The sequence below is a fragment of the Mesoplodon bidens genome, assembly GCF_964165515.1.
Source record: "Mesoplodon bidens genome assembly, chromosome: 5".
Classification (NCBI taxonomy): Eukaryota; Metazoa; Chordata; class Mammalia; order Artiodactyla; family Ziphiidae; genus Mesoplodon; species Mesoplodon bidens.
The window spans coordinates 82345823-82364279 of record NC_138161.1 but is presented as its reverse complement, the minus strand read 5'-3'; the positions used below and the strand labels follow the sequence as shown (position 1 = coordinate 82364279).

At 32.1% G+C, this 18457-nt stretch overlaps 1 protein-coding gene across 1 annotated transcript in view; it reads left to right on the top strand.

Moving 5' to 3' along the window:
• SI (sucrase-isomaltase) overlaps window positions 1-18457 on the top strand; it is a gene marked incomplete at its 5' end in the record, with an annotated part of 105769 nt that overhangs the window by 56608 nt on the left and 30704 nt on the right. Inside the window, 11 exons of the mRNA XM_081236043.1 lie at window positions 624-673; window positions 1641-1811; window positions 3558-3713; window positions 8364-8570; window positions 9903-10057; window positions 11450-11618; window positions 13749-13845; window positions 13937-14049; window positions 14136-14261; window positions 15757-15885; window positions 16998-17108. Coding sequence (XP_081092169.1) covers window positions 624-673; window positions 1641-1811; window positions 3558-3713; window positions 8364-8570; window positions 9903-10057; window positions 11450-11618; window positions 13749-13845; window positions 13937-14049; window positions 14136-14261; window positions 15757-15885; window positions 16998-17108 — 1484 coding nt within the window. The remainder of the gene's footprint in view (window positions 1-623; window positions 674-1640; window positions 1812-3557; window positions 3714-8363; window positions 8571-9902; window positions 10058-11449; window positions 11619-13748; window positions 13846-13936; window positions 14050-14135; window positions 14262-15756; window positions 15886-16997; window positions 17109-18457) is intronic.

Here is an 18457-nt window from a genome sequence, read left to right as displayed (position 1 = left end):
TAGTATTCCCTTTATATTTTCCACTCTGTTTCTTCCTAATTATTTTAGTTATAATCTTTAGTTCCTGTTAAAGAAACATGTTGATAAAAAGTTATGTTACATTGTTACATATATGATGCAGAAAATAATTGTTTTCTTCAATTTTTCTCACTAAAGTTTATTGAAACTTTAACGTCTCCACATTCACTCATTCTTCAAATAATGAAAAATATACTGAAAGATGCAAACCAAAATTGTGGTGTGCCATGTCTTCCCAAAATAAACTGAATGTTACACAGTTTACTAAAAAGAGATAAAATATCATTAAAAAAATAGTTCTCATTATATATATTTTACTAAAAGTTTTGTGCTCTCTGAATTTCCAGAACTATTTTAGCAGTCTTTGAAAAATCAAACTGGGCAAAGATGGATTCATTACCTTTACTTCCTGGGAAAATAAACTACCATAATAGTTTCATTTAAAGATAATTAAGAACCTTAATTTAAAAGAATAATCTGTTTAATTTGCTTCATTAATAAATAATATCTATTTTTTAAAAAATCCCCTGTGTTGTCTAACTGTAAAAATAAAACAGAATTTAACATTACATTTTGATCTGATAATTTTTTTTTCACCATTTCAGATACCATCCAGAATGGCAACTACATTTTATATACATTTTCAATTTCTAATGTAAGCATTCTCCTTGAACACATAGCTAAATATAATACCTTGTAAATGTCTAGACTGTGCCTTTTCTTGGAATGATGTTACATTTCTCTCCAGAAATCAGTGGAAAGAAACAAAATACATTGTTCAATTTAAATTATTAAATTATATATGAATTACCTTAAATTTTTATATTTCAATGTAATAGATGAGTTTCTGTTGATGAAAATGATGCACAGAAATCTTCAGTCTTCTTGTAGCACTATGTCTAGTTTAAGCAATATGTCCTGGGAAAATAATCTCAATATATTTGAAAATGTTTTAATATACCAGTCACAGCCGTGACTGTCATGGATTTGGGGTGAAAATGAAAAAGCTATGCACAAGATTAAATTTTGAATAATTAGTAGCAATGTTTTTTGTAGAAGTTAGATTTCTTCTTATATTCTTTTTTGCCAAAGATAATTTATTCTTCACCAATGAAGAGAATGAGAAGGAATATACATGATTTGCATCATGCATAATTTATCTCTGAAAATAATTTTACAGCATGTATAAAAAACAATTTTAAAGAGTTACTAATAAGTGTATTTATATAGGGTACTTTGATGTGAAGAGCTGTTGGGAATGGAGGGATAGATGATTGGTTCTTTTCTTATTATACTGTATTACTAAATACCAAATAATGCCATAATTTAATACTAAATAATACTAAATTATTAGTATTATCAGCATAAGTAAATTCTAAATTATACAAGATGTAGAACATTTTCTTAGAATTTTGGTTAATTCCTAAGCTCTCTTGTCTAGAGTTTTTCACTTAGCAATTTTCATAAAAATATGTATTGGTTAATTATTTTTATTTAGTAAATACACTATAGCTTATACATTTTTAGAACTATAAGATTTAATCAATATAAATACACTTGTTATTTCTGATTTGTATCCAATGACCTTCTACTTGATATATAATATTATATACATTTTTCAGAACAAATTAGATATTATATGCACACATTCGTCATACCAGGAAGGAACCACTTTAACATTTGAGACTATAAAAATCCTTGGGTTGATAGACACTGTTACAGAAGTTTCAGTGATGGAAGATAATCAACCAATGAGAGCTCACTACAATTTCACTTATGATACTTCGAACCAGGTAAATACAATCTTAATATATTTTAGTTAACACATACTCTCATATTTAACATTATATAACCATTCAGGCTCTTGGTTTTGTGATTTTTTTTTTCTTCATTACATATCTTTCTTTTCTTTTCCTTTTGCTGGCAATATTCCATTTTAGGTTATCTCAATTTATGTTGAGATATCAACCTTAAGGTGAATTGATACTACTTCTCCCTCTCTATTTAATTTTATCTTGGATATCACTTATGTATGCCTTTTGAATATTTTTTGATACCATTCTCCTACCCTGAACTCTTACCTACTGCATACGATAAAGAATCTAAAAGTTTTACCTTCTCATTTAAGACTTCTTAAGATAATGATTGAATCCATTACGTCAATTATCTCTTCTCCTTTCATGAACTCCCTTTGTCCTCAATATATCTTGTACTTCTCTTTCAAATTTTTGTCTACAGTCTCCCCTTCTAGTAGTCCCTTTCTTATCCTCATTCTTGCCTTGTTTAACAAGTGTACTAGAGAGGGAAAAGGAGTAACAGAATTGGGCTCAAATTCCAGCCCTGCAGTCTATGCATTTAAACACAATAAATTAATCTCTCATTATCTCAGCTTCCTCATATGTAAAATGTCATATTTAATCATAATGTTGCTTCAGGTAAAAAATTAATTATTTAAAATGGTAGAGACAAAAATAATTTAAAACATGGAAGTGATTTTTATTGGCATTTACTTTTCTACCATTCCTATATTCCTAAATATTAGTAATGTTAGCATAAATTCTAAATTGAGATGTAGGACATTTTCTTAGAGTATTTTTGTCTAGCTTCTAAGTCCTCTGGCCCAGAGTTTTTCACTTAGGATTTTCCATAAAAATATGTATTGGTTAATTATTTTTTATTAGTAAATACACTATAATGTATATATTCCTAGGACTATAAGAACTAATCAATATAAATTTAAATAATACAGGCTTATTGAGAACTCTATGGCTCTAACAAAGATTATCAAGTGGGCATAATACAAAATTACTTTATTGTATGTTTTTACAATCCTAGTTTATATCTGTTTCTATTTTTATGCTAATGTAAAGATTTACAAAGACACTTGTAGATACATCTTTCTAATTCTCCTGTGCTTGGACACTATCCTTTCACTTTTTTTTTTCTTTTTGCATAATACCATGTTATCTCCTCTCTAATTTGTCCCTCAAATATTATAAGCAGTGTATAAAATTAGGAAAATAAATAAATAATATTCCTCTCCTCTGACTCTGGGAGCCTCCAAATCAATCAAAGTGGTCAACATTTTCTTCCCTTTTTCTTCATTGAGGGAACTAATATTTATTTCATACCTGGTATGCCCCAAGCATTATGCTAGGTGTTTTAAATTTCACGGATAATTTATTCATTATCCCCATTTTACAGGGGGAGGAAATTGAAGATAAAACAGGGTAGATAATTTCCCCAGTTTCATGAGCATTAATTATCAGAACTGAGAACTGAACACATCTGTATTTAAAGATAATGTTTTTCATCAGTATTCTATAATTTCTCATAGTTTTGAGAACTGTCTTGAGATTCTAGCTATTTCAGTGGCATGCCATGTTTTCTCTTTTCTCTTATTTCTTTTAGTGTTATATTAAAATTATTAATGATTTGATTTGAAGAATTGCTGTGGGGTTGCTGCATTTTAAAAATGTTAAGTATTTTTAAATTGTCCAGTGGTCAGAAATGTTTTAAAGTTTTCTTTCTCTTCAAAGAATCTACTAATTTACAATCTCATGTTTAACCTTGGAAGAAACTTTACTGTTCAATGGGATCAAACTTTCTTGGAAGCTGAAAAGTTTACTTGTTATCCAGATGCAGACATTGCAACTAAACAATGCTGTGAAGAATGTGGCTGCTTATGGGAAACGGTAATAAGAATTTTAATTATTCATGATATGGCTTTCACATAAATGTTTCAAAGTAAACCGTACATATTATAATTTTAATTCTACAGCATATAAACTAAATTCAGCTAGAGAAGCATTTGGAATTTGAAATTAGGACTTCTAATAGATAGTTTATCTTTATCTTAATTAATTCTTCAAAGACATAATTTAGTAAATGCCAGACTAAATGGATGTGTAAGTTGCTTTCCAGGCATTTTGGATAGTGTTACTTTATTTAATAAACTAGAACTCTATTTGTTGCACTCTGTTAGATGTTAGTTGTGGATGACTAGCTTAATTGAGCAAGGTATTATGCCAGTAGGGAGTAGTCTTTCAAAAGCATTGTCTCAAGTTATTCAAATTTCTGAAATTGATTGATGGGCTGTATCTGTTCCACTAAGAGGTGACAATTTCTGCCAGTAATTTTGGTCAAGATTTCAAGAACAGTGCTTCCCTGGTTGTGCAGTGGTTAGGAATCCGCCCGCCAATGCAGGGCACATGGGTTTGAGCTCTAGCCCAGGAAGATCCCACATGCCGTGGAGTAGCTAGGCCCGTGCGCCACAACTGATGATCTTGCGCTCTAGAGTCCACAAGCCACAACTACTGGGACCTGCGCACCTAGATCCTGTGCTCTCAATGGGAGAGGCCACCACAATGAGAAGCCTACACACCACAAGGAAGAGTATGCCCCGCTCTCCACAACTAGAGAAAGCCCACGCACAGCAACAAACATCCAATGCAGCCAAAAATAAATAAAATTAACTAATTTAAAAAAAAAACTTTCAACAACAATGATGGTCATTGATAGTAGACATTTTTACAGAAACAGATATGGGAAAAGTCCCCTCTTGCTACACTCTTTATTTATTTTATTTTTTGCGGTATGCGGGCCTCTCACTGTTGTGGCCTCTCCCGTTGCGGAGCACAGGCTCCGGATGCGCAGGCTCAGCGGCCATGGCTCACGGGCCCAGCCGCTCCGCGGCATATGGGATCCTCCCGGACCGGGGCACGAACCCGTATCCCCTGCATCGGCAGGCGGACTCTCAACCACTGCGCCACCAGGGAGGCCCCCACTCTTTATTTTTTAAATTCTGAACTTTTGGTTACATCATTGGGTTTTGTCAGCAAAAAAAGAAATTATTTCATATAATCAATAAATTAAATGCATGTGTTATAACACTGAGAAGAGTCTAGACACATCTGCCAGCAACTTCCCAAAAATGTCTGCACTTATATGAGGGAATATATAGAATCTCTGCCACCAGAGAAATGGCCCTCATTCCTCTGCATTGCTTGATAAAGTAGCATAATCTTTACCATTAGGTAAGTTTATGGAAAAATTGAACAAAGAAGTGAGGAGGAGAAAAGATAATGAAATCAATAAAAACCAAATAGTGAAGTATCTTTCCAATATGCCTCCAAAATCTTCTTTTTAAATTCCAGCTCTTCATTCAAATCCATACCCATTCTCCATTGTATTCAGTGCATGGTCACTTACTCTCATTATCACCTGAAACTAACACAACCTTGTTAATCAACTATACTCCAATATAAAAGTTAAAAAAAATGAATATAAATGATATTCCAGTAAGAAAACACATCAACCTGAAGTAAGAATGTGCCTGGTATAGTCCACAAACAGCAAGGAGGCCATCATGTCTGAAACAGAGTGAGTGAACGGAAGAACAGCAGAAGATGAAATTATAGACATATGGGAACAAATAATGTAGATCAATTACTTAGACCATTTTTAGGATTAAGATTTTTACTCCGAGATAGAATACTTCTGGAGAGTTTTGAAAAGATGAATGAGAAAATTAAATTTCCATCTTAATAGGACTATAATGGCTCTGTGTTGAGAACAGACTGTTAGAAGAATAAGGCAGGGAGACCAGGAAAGAGGCTGTTACAGTGATCAAAATAAAATATTGGTAGATTGAGCCACAGTGGTAATGGTAGAATTAGTAATAAGTGTTTGCCTTTTCTGCATTTTTTAAAGGTAAAGCCAAAAATTGTTGTTCCTTGATTGGATATAGAATATGAGAGAAGGGTAAAAATGACTTCAAGTTTTTGGTTTAAACAGCTGGAAAAAAGAAAGTTGATAGTAACAAAGATGGACAAAACTGCGGAAACGAACATGGAGGGGAAGAATTAAGATTTAGACAAATTAAGGTTGAGGTACTCAATACAAATCCAAGTGCAGTTTTCCAATTGTGAGATGTAAACTAATGAAACTGAAAATTTTATATCATTGGTAAGATCTAAAATTTAGAGTCAACATATATACAGTGTTTAAAATCATGTGATGAGAGGACATCATCAAAGGAATGAGCCTGAATAGAAAAGGGAAAAGGTCAAAAACTAAACCCTGAATCATCCAACATTTAGACTCAGGGAAATGATAAGGAACCAGAAAAGAGACTGAGAACAAATTGTAAAAGAAGTAGGTTGAAAACAGATAAAATGTTGCTTCCTGTCAGCCAAGTGAACAAAGCGTTCCAAGACAGAGAAAATTATCAACTGTGCAAATTATACTTATAAATCAGTAAAATAAGAACTAGAAACTGAAGTATGGATTTGGCAGCATGGAAATCTTTGGTAACTATTACAAGAGAAATACTGATGGAATGCTGGGATTTAAAGCCTGGTCAGAGTGAGAATGAGATTCCAGTAAGAATGAAGAGACAAATTAGAGAGAGTGAATATAGCAAACCTTTTATATTTTGCTCTAAGGAAAGCATAAAAAATACAGCAGTAATTTGAGAAATGAGTGAGGTGACAGTTTCTTTTAAGATGGGAGAAATCAAATTGGTTTATGCCATTGAGAATAACCAATAATAAGTGGAATATTAGTGATGCAGGCAGAGAATTGAGAATTGCAGGAGAAATGTCTTTGTTGGCAAGGAGGCATGGGATTGGGTGCACGAATGAAATGGTTCACCTTAGATAGAAGCGTAGACCATACATATTTTGTAACAGGAAGTAAAGAGTGGGTGAGTAGTTGTGGTGTTTCGTTCTGATTTTTCTCCCAATTGCTTTCTTTTCCATACTAAAATACTAACGAAAATCATTAGGAGATGATGAGAATAGGGAGGGTTTTTGTGGCTGGAGAAAAAAGGAAAATGTTTTCCAAGGCAGTGTGATAGTGAGTGAACTAGGCAAATATAGTATGATTGATCTTTTGGACCCACTGTAACTTTCATGATTATATAAAGGGAGAGCAGTCTACATGATTGTGTACATTTTTCAAGCCATTCAGCCACACAGTTGTAGGCACTGAGAATGTAGAGGATAGGTTTTTTTCCCAGCATTGTTGTTTTGCAACTGAGTGTAAGAAAGCAAGTGAGGGACATAGTGATTGAGATTATATGAAAAGGGGTGGTTTAGATGGGATTTATACAGTTTCCATAAATTAAATCACAAGATTATTTTCATCCTAACTACAAAAAATAACAATGCTGATAAACTACCAAGAAAGATAAATGAGAACACATAAAATGATAAAGGGAAAGTGTTACTGGGCAGAAATATAGCTATGAAGCAGACATATACAGACATTCTAAAGTCATTTTCTAAAGTTGACCATTGTCCTGGTTCCATTGGCACTCGATTCCATGCCTTTGGAATGAGTACTGAAGTATTCCTATCAGTTAAGGATTGCCTGAAGCTGAAGGTATCAGAGACCTAAAATCTGATTTGGTTAAACAAGACAGGATTTATTTTTCTATTACAGAAAAAATCTCAGGCCTAATATTCTGGTATCTAAATGTTGTCACTGTCCCCTATTTATCATTTGTCTTTCATCCACAAAGTTTTATTATACAATTACATATGCATTCCAGGCCTGGAAGGTGGAAGAGCAAAGGATATCCTAATTTAATCAGCTTATATCCTTTTCTTTTAAGGAGATTTGTGGGGGTGGGGTCACATACAACTTCCTCAAAAGAGACTGGGAAATATAGATGGGCACATTGCTTCTTCCAACAATATATTAATTTCATAAAAAGATGGGAGAATGGATTGTGGTAATGCAACTGGCCATCAAAGCCACAGTGTTTCATTCTTTTTCTGAGGTCTTAGCTGCCACCCCTATACAAGTTAATTCGCCCTGATCTTTGGCCACAGTTCCTATTATAATACTGATCAGGATGTAATTAACCAATAGAAAGACCAGTCATGAAATAAAGAATAATATACTTTGATTATAAGTAAAAGAAAAGAACTTTAAATTCATGCCACTCTGAGGGTTATTGTAGAGTCATTTTACACACAAAAAAAGGCAGTAATCAATAAGAAGTGTAAAAACAAACTTGCGATCAAAAGTTATGAGTAATATACTTAATTATTTTCAGAGACAACACAATCATCTATATTCTGAATTGAAAAACTATGACATTTGATTGTTCTGCTCTACCTGTATGTCTTTAGAGTCAAAATATAAATATTCTAAACATTTTACTACATGGTGTGTCATGTTGCCTAATAGATATTTTGTGCTATGACTGCAATTTCATTTTAGTATTAAACAATAACATTTGTAAATCATACAACATGTGATTAACATGTCTACCTTATTTTTTTTTAATATTACAATGCTTACAATTTGTGACAATGAACTTGTCTTGTTTTTAGGCTCCTTTAGGATCCAAAACACCTGAGTGTTACTTTCCTAAAGAAGACAACTCTTACTTAGTCCAGTCAACTCATTACTCATCAGTGGGTATAACAGCTGACCTCCAGCTGAATACTGTAAAAGCTCGAATAAAGCTACCTTCTGATCCCATCCCAACTCTTCATGTAGAGGTGAAATATCATAAAGATGATATGCTGCAGTTTAAGGTATGTTTAATATAAACTATTAATATAAACTATCTCAATGCATGATTCATCTCTCAAGACAGATTTTAAATAGATTTGGTGCTTGGATTTTTCATGTAATACTAAGGATTATTTATTGGGTTGATGACATTTTGATTCTATAAAGTAAAGTGCTTTGTTTTCCAACAGAGCTCATAGATAGATGAACAATAAATAAAATTTTTTGTTTTGCTAGCTTTGTGAATAATTAAACATATAGTGGTGTTTTTTAATTATTTAAATTCTTGATAAATCACTTAGAATTGGACTATGTTGTTTGTCCCATTAAAATAAACAAAACAGAAAAAAATAAACACAATAGGATGCTTACTGTTTCCATTATTTCTTTTTAAACAGTGATCTGAATTTTCTGGCCAATGCAATAAGAAATACAAAAGAGAGAATTTCTTTCAATAGTTACACTTAGCAATTATTTTTTACCTAAGAGCTTCAAGGGAATCCATTAAGAAAACTATTAGAAATAGTACTGACTCATATATGACAAATGGAAAGCAATTTCAACACATACAAACAAAAAAATATTAAGACTTCACAAGCAGACATTTAACAGAAAAAGAAATACAATTTGGAATAAAATATTAAAGTACTTATACTCATTAAAAATAAAAGGCACTAAAGGCAAATACAAAGAATGGGAAAGCTAAATTTGAATAATCATGTAGAAAATGGTTTATCCTCATCAGCAAGGAAATAAATGACAGTTTGAGAAATAAATGCTTTTTAGTTTAACATATAATAGTATTAGAGTACACATTTTAGTGAGAATATTAATTAGTACACTAATTCTGGAAAACAGTTTGCCAATAGTTTATCAAGGATCCTAAAAATGTTAGAATACTCTGACCTAATACTATCTCTTATAAGTATTGTACTGGGGAAATAAAGACATGAATGAAGATAAATTAGCATTAATATTCATTGTAAGATCATACATAAGGCAAAAATATTGAAACAATTTTGTCTAACCATGACGTGATAAATAATTTTGTGTATGCATATAAGTGAATATTTAGCTTTAAAGTTCTCTTTTTGAAGATTTCTCATTGTATGGAAAAATGAATTATAAAACATTAAAACAGGTAAAATACAGTACATAATTTGAGTCCATTACGTATCTATGTATGTGTATAGAATTCTATATAGATATATGGGCCATGGATATAAAACTAGAAATTATGATAAGAATTCTAAATATTCTTGTTTGAACCATTATTTAAATTATTTAATGATATGTACCTAATATGTTGGCAATAAGAACAAAACATACCTGTTTTCATTATCTCTCTGTAATAGATTTATGACCCCCAAAATAAGAGATATGAAGTTCCAGTACCATTAAACATTCCAGCTACACCGACAAGTACTTATGAAAATAGACTTTATGATGTTGAAATCAAGGAAAATCCTTTTGGTATCCAGATTCGAAGGAGAAGCACAGGAAGAATTATGTAAGTGATTCAATTATTTGATATGAAGGATATTTTCACTGTGCTAGCATGTCATCACACCAAAAGTGGTTTTAGGTGCATGTATTAAATAATTTGGCTTATTTTAACATTTAAAAACTAAAGTCAGCAAACCATTAACAGTTGGTGTAAAATTTTATTTACACTTTGGATGTGATGAATTTCATTATTAAATATCAGACCTATTCTTCTAATCAAGTTGAGAACCAAAACCAAGACTCCTATTGAAAAGCATGATGAGTGTTGTCAAAATAAGCAGTTGGAAATGTGTTATGTCAATATTTTATTAGAACTATTGAAATTGGAGTTTTTTGGTCCTGGAATTTGATAGAGTTAATACTATCTTTGCCAGGTATTGATGAAATGAAATTAAGATATACACATATAGGTATGTTTTTATGTCTAATGAATAAACATAAATTTTAAAATATTACCTTTATTTGGTAAAAAGCTCTACAAACTACAGTGTATTAAAAGATACTTCTATGTAATTTAAGCTTGCCCTGCTATCCTTTACAACATGCTGTCACGATGTATTCAGGTATTGTCAGTATGGATACAAATAATGAAGAAAATTATGTTTATATTGTTTTAAAATTTTGTTGTTATGATAATAGTTTTGTTCCAAAGGAGAAGAAGCAAAATGATTTTGTAGAAAATTTCTGATGTAGAGGCATTATTTATTGCTATTCAGGAAGCATTACTCTTTAGTAAATACTTTTTCAAAATCATTAATATAAAAATTTGAATATGTCTCAAATTCTTTTTAATACTTATGTTTCCTTTCCCTGCCAACTTTCTTTTCTTTTTCTTTTATCTTCTTCTTACAAATGACATTCTCTGTAGCACATTTCTTCTGGATTTCTTCATAAACACATGTTTTTATAAATACAAAACAAAAGAAGAAGAAAATGATTGGGAATAGTAATAGAGTTTAGAATTAAAATATCCATTATACCTTATAGTTTATTTTGATATTGATTTCTTTTTGTTCTATAAGTAGTAAAAATTTACTGATTATCTCAAGGGAACAGGACAATAAAGCACTTTCAATTCCTAGGACATATATTACTTCTAGGTCATATATTACTGATAGCTTTATATTAATTTTATTTTAAAAAGCAATATATGTCTAAAGACAAACATGTAGCCATAATAAGATTATGAATATATGAAATATATTTTAGATATTCCTTAACTTAGCCAAAATATGTATTGGAAAAATTATCTATTTCTATTTGTATCTGGGTATGATAAGGCCTATAGAGAAAAATACAATTGATTTTTATAACACCTAAGAAAGAATTACCTTTATTATTTGTGATACTATTTGTATATGTATACAGGAATAAAATTGTTTTCTTTTGTTTTCAGTTGGGATTCTCGACTTCCTGGATTTGCTTTTAACAACCAGTTCATTCAAATATCTACACGCCTACCATCAGAATATATATATGGTTTTGGGGAAATGGAACACACAGCATTTAAGCGAGATCTGAACTGGCGTACTTGGGGAATGTTCACAAGAGACCAACCACCTGGTGTAGGTACCAATAGTTGACTACCCCAAGTGGCAACTAAGACCATGATTCAGACCCCAGCCACTTCTTTGTAGGCCTGTACTTCAATATTGAAGCAATGAAAGGGGGCTAGAGATCCCAAGAGCTGCTAGAGTGATTTTCTGAAAAACAAATGAAAAGTCACCATAAATTGCAGGTGAAAGTAGAGGATCGAATGGATAACATCATTGACTACAGTGAGAAGTGAGGTTGTGACCCAATTCCTTACCCTCTCAACTGCATAGAAAGAACATTCAGATTCAGAATTCCTTGTCAAATACATGTTTACTTTCAGCTTTTAGAAAATAACTGGCTTCTCCTTGAAATTTTTTTCTACTCCTTAGATAAAGATTTGAATGCTTTTTCCTTTGTTACCCTAAGCTGCAGTTGTGCATTTTTATGAGGTTATATTGCAAGTTACAGTTTTAGAAAATGTTTTTATATGTTCGTATCACTTTTCCCAATGTTTCGTCTTATTAATGGTGTACATTTCATGAATATTTAATACATTGAACAATTGATATAAACTATAATTATTCTAAACATATAATAGAAAATACATTTTAATAAAAATACTAGCTCATTTCCATTTTTCACATGTGATGTTAACTTAAAGGATATATTCAGTATGAGATTATAAATGTGTATAATGTCATAACCACTTTTTATTGTTAGGTGCTCATACAACTTTTATTTGTATCACAATAGTTCAGACTTATGAAGGCTGTTTTTCATTTATTCCACTTGAAAGAATATGTTCTACCAAAATTTACCTCTTTAAAATCCTTCAGGGGCTTCCCTGGCAGCCCAGTGGTTAAGACTCCATGCTCCTACTGCAGGGCATGGGTTTAATCCCTGGTCTGGGAAGTAAGATCCCACATGCCCTGCGGCGGGGCCAAAAAAAAAAAAAAAAAACAGAAAAAAAACCTTCAACATTAGTATTGGCATTATTAGGTTAATATAACCTTGATTCTTAATATATAAATTTTCTTTCACATGCTAATCAGTTACTGGGATTCAGTGTGTGTCAATGATATCAATTTGATTAGGGATCATCAACTTGTAAGCTTTGTAACCTTGACAAGATATTTCATGACCCTGAGTATAGATTTTCTATTCTGTAAAATGAAAAGACCTAGCTGAAAATGAAATTAAATGCTTTGTATATAAACAGCATATTAATGTTTAAAATATTATCAAAATATTATATAAACTTAAATATTATCACATTAAGTACTTAAAGAGTTTGAGTACTTTGATCAGTTTAATCATTTATAGAGCATTCTATTATTAAAAAAGAAGTACAAATTTATAAATAAATTAAGACACATATCCTGTGAAAAGAAACCCAACTATTCTAAAACCAATGTTTTTTTTTTTTTTTGTTTTGTTTTGTTTTTGCGATACGCGTGCCTCTCACTGTTGTGGCCTCTCCCGTTGAGGAGCACAGGCGCCATATGCGCAGGCTCAGCGGCCATGACTCACAGGCCCAGCCACTCTGCGGCATGTGGGATCTTCCCAGACCGGGGCATGAACCCATGTCCCCTGCATCGGCAGGCGGACTCTCAACCACTGCGCCACGAGGGAAGCCCTAAAACCAATGTGTTTTTTTTGGGGTTTTTTTTTGTTTTGTTTTGTTTTGTTTTGTTTTGCGGTACGAGGGCCTCTCACTGCTGTGGCCTCTCCCGTTGCGGAGCACAGGCTCCGGACGCGCAGGCTCAGCGGCCATGGCTCACGGGCCTAGCTGCTCCGCGGCATGTGGGATCTTCCCGGACCGGGGCACGAACCCGTGTCCCCTGCATTGGCAGGCGGACTCTCAACCACTGCGCCACCAGGGAAGCCCCACCAATGTTTTTTTACATAAGTTAGTGTGGCAGTATTTGTGAGTGTTACACATTTGTATATTCATTCACATTCTCTAATGCAGTAACGCTTCAAATAATAAATAAATGATTTTCTAAAAAAATGTGTTTAATTCAATCATAGTTTATATGTGCAATGAAGGAACATTTAAATTCCTAGGTTCAATTGTAGAGGGAATTTAAATATTACATTTACAAAATTCACATTCTATTATTATTTAAATTTATATTATGTTTTTTTTTTAATTTTAGTATAAACTTAATTCCTATGGATTTCATCCCTATTACATGTCTCTGGAAGATGAGAGCCATGCTCATGGAGTTCTCTTACTTAACAGCAATGCAATGGGTAAAACAATTTTTTTTAGTTTATCATATTTTATGTGACTTTAATAAAATAATAACATAGATTAAAATGTAATCATATTTTGGACTTCCAGATGTTACATTTCAACCAACTCCTGCTCTAACTTACCGCATAATTGGAGGAATCTTGGACTTTTATATGTTTTTGGGCCCATCTCCAGAAGTCACAACAAAGCAATACCATAAAGTATGATTGCACATTAAAAAAAAATAATAAAGTTTTTTAATGATATAAAGTAATTCTCTTTGTTCACAAATAATTTTTTTTCAAAGGTAATTGGCCAACCAGTCATGCCACCTTATTGGGCTTTGGGATTCCAGTTATGTCTTTATGGGTACAGAAATACGTCACAAGTTGAAGAAGTATATAATGGCATGGTGGCTGCTCAGATCCCCTATGTACGTATATCAATTTTTAAAACAGTGTTAAATATGTCACTATAGAAGCAGAATGAAGTAATTAAACACATATACTTTAAAATTATTTTAAGCATTTGGCAAAACTCAGTGCTTGTTAGTAGCACCAAATGAATTGGATATGAGATTTTATTAATAGTCTTTATCAGATGGATAAAATAAAGGGATAATACCATTCTTTTTCCTCCTTTCTCACCTGTTCCATGGCTGTGAGTTGTACTAAACAAGTTACTGTGCACTTGCTTTTCTCTCAGAAGCTTTGGGTCTCGTAGGTAGTCAAACACATTTCTTCTCTTCTCATTAAATGAGTAAGAGTCCATAGAAACCTATTTCATCAACTAATGTGACAAATTACACAAAAAGAATTCGAGGTGAAACAATTATTTTTGCCATGAAATAGACAATAGTTGTCATATTAGAATACAGAATTAGTGGGCTTGCAGAATATCTTCTTCCCTCTGTGTTTGGGAAAATAAATATTCTTAAGTATCCAGAAATAATCACTTCCTGTGATTTTTATTTTTTAGGAAGATTAAGTAATCTCAGGGATCCTCCTAGTAACATTTAAACATTGAAATCTAGAATGCTTTGTATATAAGAACCCATTCTAAGAAGAGTAAGAAGGACCTCATTTATAAGACATCACTACCTATAGCAGAATCCAATATATGGTTCCTGAATACATTATTATAGGGAAACTAATTGTTTAGGTTGATGATGTAGCAATACGCAAGTGAAAAAAATGTTTTAAAAAGGAGATTTTTTCATTATTAGGTCTACTATGCTAGCCATATTTTTATAACACCTAGAAGAAGAAATTGTCTATTAACAGAAAATAATGTTTTAAAATGTTATTTAGGCCTAAATTAAAGATTTCATGAAGCATTTATTACTTTAAATATATTTATAAATACCTACTTGTAAACAATATTTTTCTTATTTGAGCTTGGGCTTTTATTTCAAAAATGACTTTGGTGGATAATAAAAGAATAATTTTATAATTATTGATGGATTTACTAATAATTCTTTATTCCCCTTTGGCAATATTAGAATTATTTGAAATTATCCCATATTTGCTTTGTGTTTCCAGAAATACAGCAATACCTATTTCTATATGTTGTACAAAATTCCAAATTGCCATTTAATATAATTTCATAACCTCACAAGTCCTTTATTCCTGTGTCTTCCTATTTCCTTTGGAAATTATATAACAAAAGATACTGATTTGAAAGAATTTGTACTTCTAAATCAAAATGACTATTTAATGAACTGTTAACAAAACAGAGCACTTACACGAACTTGCTCTTAGAATATTTTGCATCTATACATGCTACTTTTATTTCTTGAACATTGCACTACTTGATTAATTCTCTTAGGAATTTAAACTTTCATATTGCTGTTACTTTCATAAATATAATAGAATGTGACAAACTCCCTCTATTGAATCTTACCCCACTAAAATTCTTATATCTTTCAGGATGTTCAATACACAGACATTGATTACATGGAAAGGCAACTAGACTTTACGATTGATGAAGAATTCCGTGACCTTCCTCAGTTTGTTGACAAAATAAGAAGTGAGGGGATGAGATACATTATTGTCCTGGTCAGTGTTTATATTTTATATTCTATCTGAGCCTTATTATCTTAGTTTTTTTAAGATTTCTTTCCTGAATGAGGAAGGAAAAGGTGTTTCAGAATATGAAGTATATAATTTTGGATTGTACTCCCAAATCTAAATCTTTCTTCCTTTAACACTTCATTTCATGTACATGGCTGCCACAGGCTACCTTCATTCTTAGGTGTATCCTTAGAGATTTAAGACTAAATAAAGCTGGGAATCAAAGGCAGTTTGTTTTCTAGTAGTCACCCAAGCTACAGACTGGTCTCAATTTACAGACACTATCACAAAGTGATGATGGATTTTCTATTCCTATACAATTCTCAACTTATTCTCTGGGACTGCTTCTTATGCTTGTCATGTTTAAAAATTTTACTTCAAGTTAGTGATTCAGGGGCTTCCCTGGTGGCACAGTTGTTAAGAATCTGCCTGCCAATACAGGGAACATGGGTTTGAGCTCTGGCCCGGGAAGACCCCGCATGCCATGGAGCAACTATGCCTGTGTGCCACAACTACTGAGCCTGTGCTCTAGAGCCCGCAAGCCACAACTACACTGAGCGTATGCACCACAACTACTGAAGCCCGCGTGCCTAGAGCCCTTGCTCTGCAACAAGAGAAGTCATCACACTGAGAAGCCCATGCACCGCAACAAAGAGTAACCCCTGCTTGCCACAAGTAGGGAAAGCCTGTGCGTAGCAACGAAGATCCAACGCAGCCAAAAATAAATAAATAAATAGATTTATTTTAAAAAGTTAGTGATTCAGTGGGAAGAATATTTCATCAATATCTTACAGAAAGCAAGGTAGGTAGCCAGAAATCCCATGGAGATATAAAAACAAAGCAAAAAACACCTGTAATCTAGCTTGAAATCATAGCTAATACATTTTCAAAAGTTCTTAAATTTTCCTTCTAGGGAATTTAGAAGACAATCTAACTAGAACAAAAAAGTTTATGCCATCAGTCCCTTTGTCAGTCCATGTGAGACTACAATACAATGATAATCTAATAATGGAAAATTGTAACATTTTATAAGAGCTACTCAAGTGGATATACTTTTATACCATAGTTACCTGGATTGTATTTCATTTTAATTTTAGGATCCAGCAATTTCAGGGAATGAAACGAAGCCTTACCCTGCCTTTGAAAGAGGAAAAGAGAAAGATGTCTTTGTCAAATGGCCTAACACCAATGATATTTGTTGGGCAAAGGTACTGAATTTATATCTTGAAAGAAAATAAGTATAAAAATGCTATTTGAAAGTTTCTATTTAATTAAGCCACAGTTAAAAACATATTCAGAGGGAGAGATGTAATGACTTAATAGGTAATAAATAAAATAATACTCTTTGAGTTCAATCCAAATTATTAGAAACAAAGAAAGAATTTATATGTCCTATGTTCAAATACTATTTGTTTCATCTTTAAATTGTCTTTTATTGTATTTCTTGGTACCTCTTGTGTTTTATTATAAAACTTACATTAATAATATGGTTATTCACTATTCTATACTACATGGGTCATTTAAATGTTTGTACTTCTCTTAAAAACATCTCATTGATAAAAGAAACAATGTTTGTAAAAGCTATACTTATAGTATTCCTGACTTGAACAGGGAATATAATTCATTGTATTTAATTTAAGCAATAATATCTCAACCTGTGTATATTAACACATTATAGAAAGCATCCTGATTTTGCTTATATATAAAGAGTAAAGAAAAAATCCACTAGTCATAACTAGAATGAAAAAAAAAATCCCATAATGGGAGATGTAATTAATGAAATATGGGAGTCTTTTTGGATCTTGGACCAAAAATAGAATGCTAGTGATAAAAGTGGTGAAATTCGAACATAGACTGCAGGTTAGTTAATAATATTCTACTAATGTTAATTACTTGGTTTTGATAATTGTACAGTGGTTATAAATATGTTAATATTAGGGGAAGCACAGTGAAGTGTATAGAGAAACACTAGATATAATGTTGGTGACATTTCTATAAGTCTCAAAATATTTCAAATTAAAACGGTAAATAAAATAGAAAAAAAATATGTGATAAACTGTGAAAAATCACAATGTTTTAAGAAACATTACAGGTATACACTACTGGCTATAGAAAGGGATTCTTTTTCTTCTTACTTTCTCCTCATTTTATATTTTCCCATTCCATACACTTTCTCAGATTTCTACCTTTCAAACACTATTCTCTATCAGCAACTAATTCCTTGTATGTAATTACCACTCTGTGGATTATTTACATTTTTATATTGGACTTTCTAATTTTTACAACATAGATTTAAATCCCAGAGCTTTTGGCCTGATTGAATTTGGGCTCTGTTCTGTGTTTGTGGTTGCGGTAGAAGAAAACATTGGTAGGCAGGGGGGCAGGGGCTCGAGTAGGTGTGTGGGAAAGAGGAGGATTTAGTACTAACTGCAAAAACCAAGAAGATATTTGCCTCAGCATGGCATCCTCCAACTCAGATCTTCAATACCTTTAATATAAATATATACTTTTTGTTTTTAGATTTTAATCCTGGGGTAATTGTAGAAAGAGTTTTAAT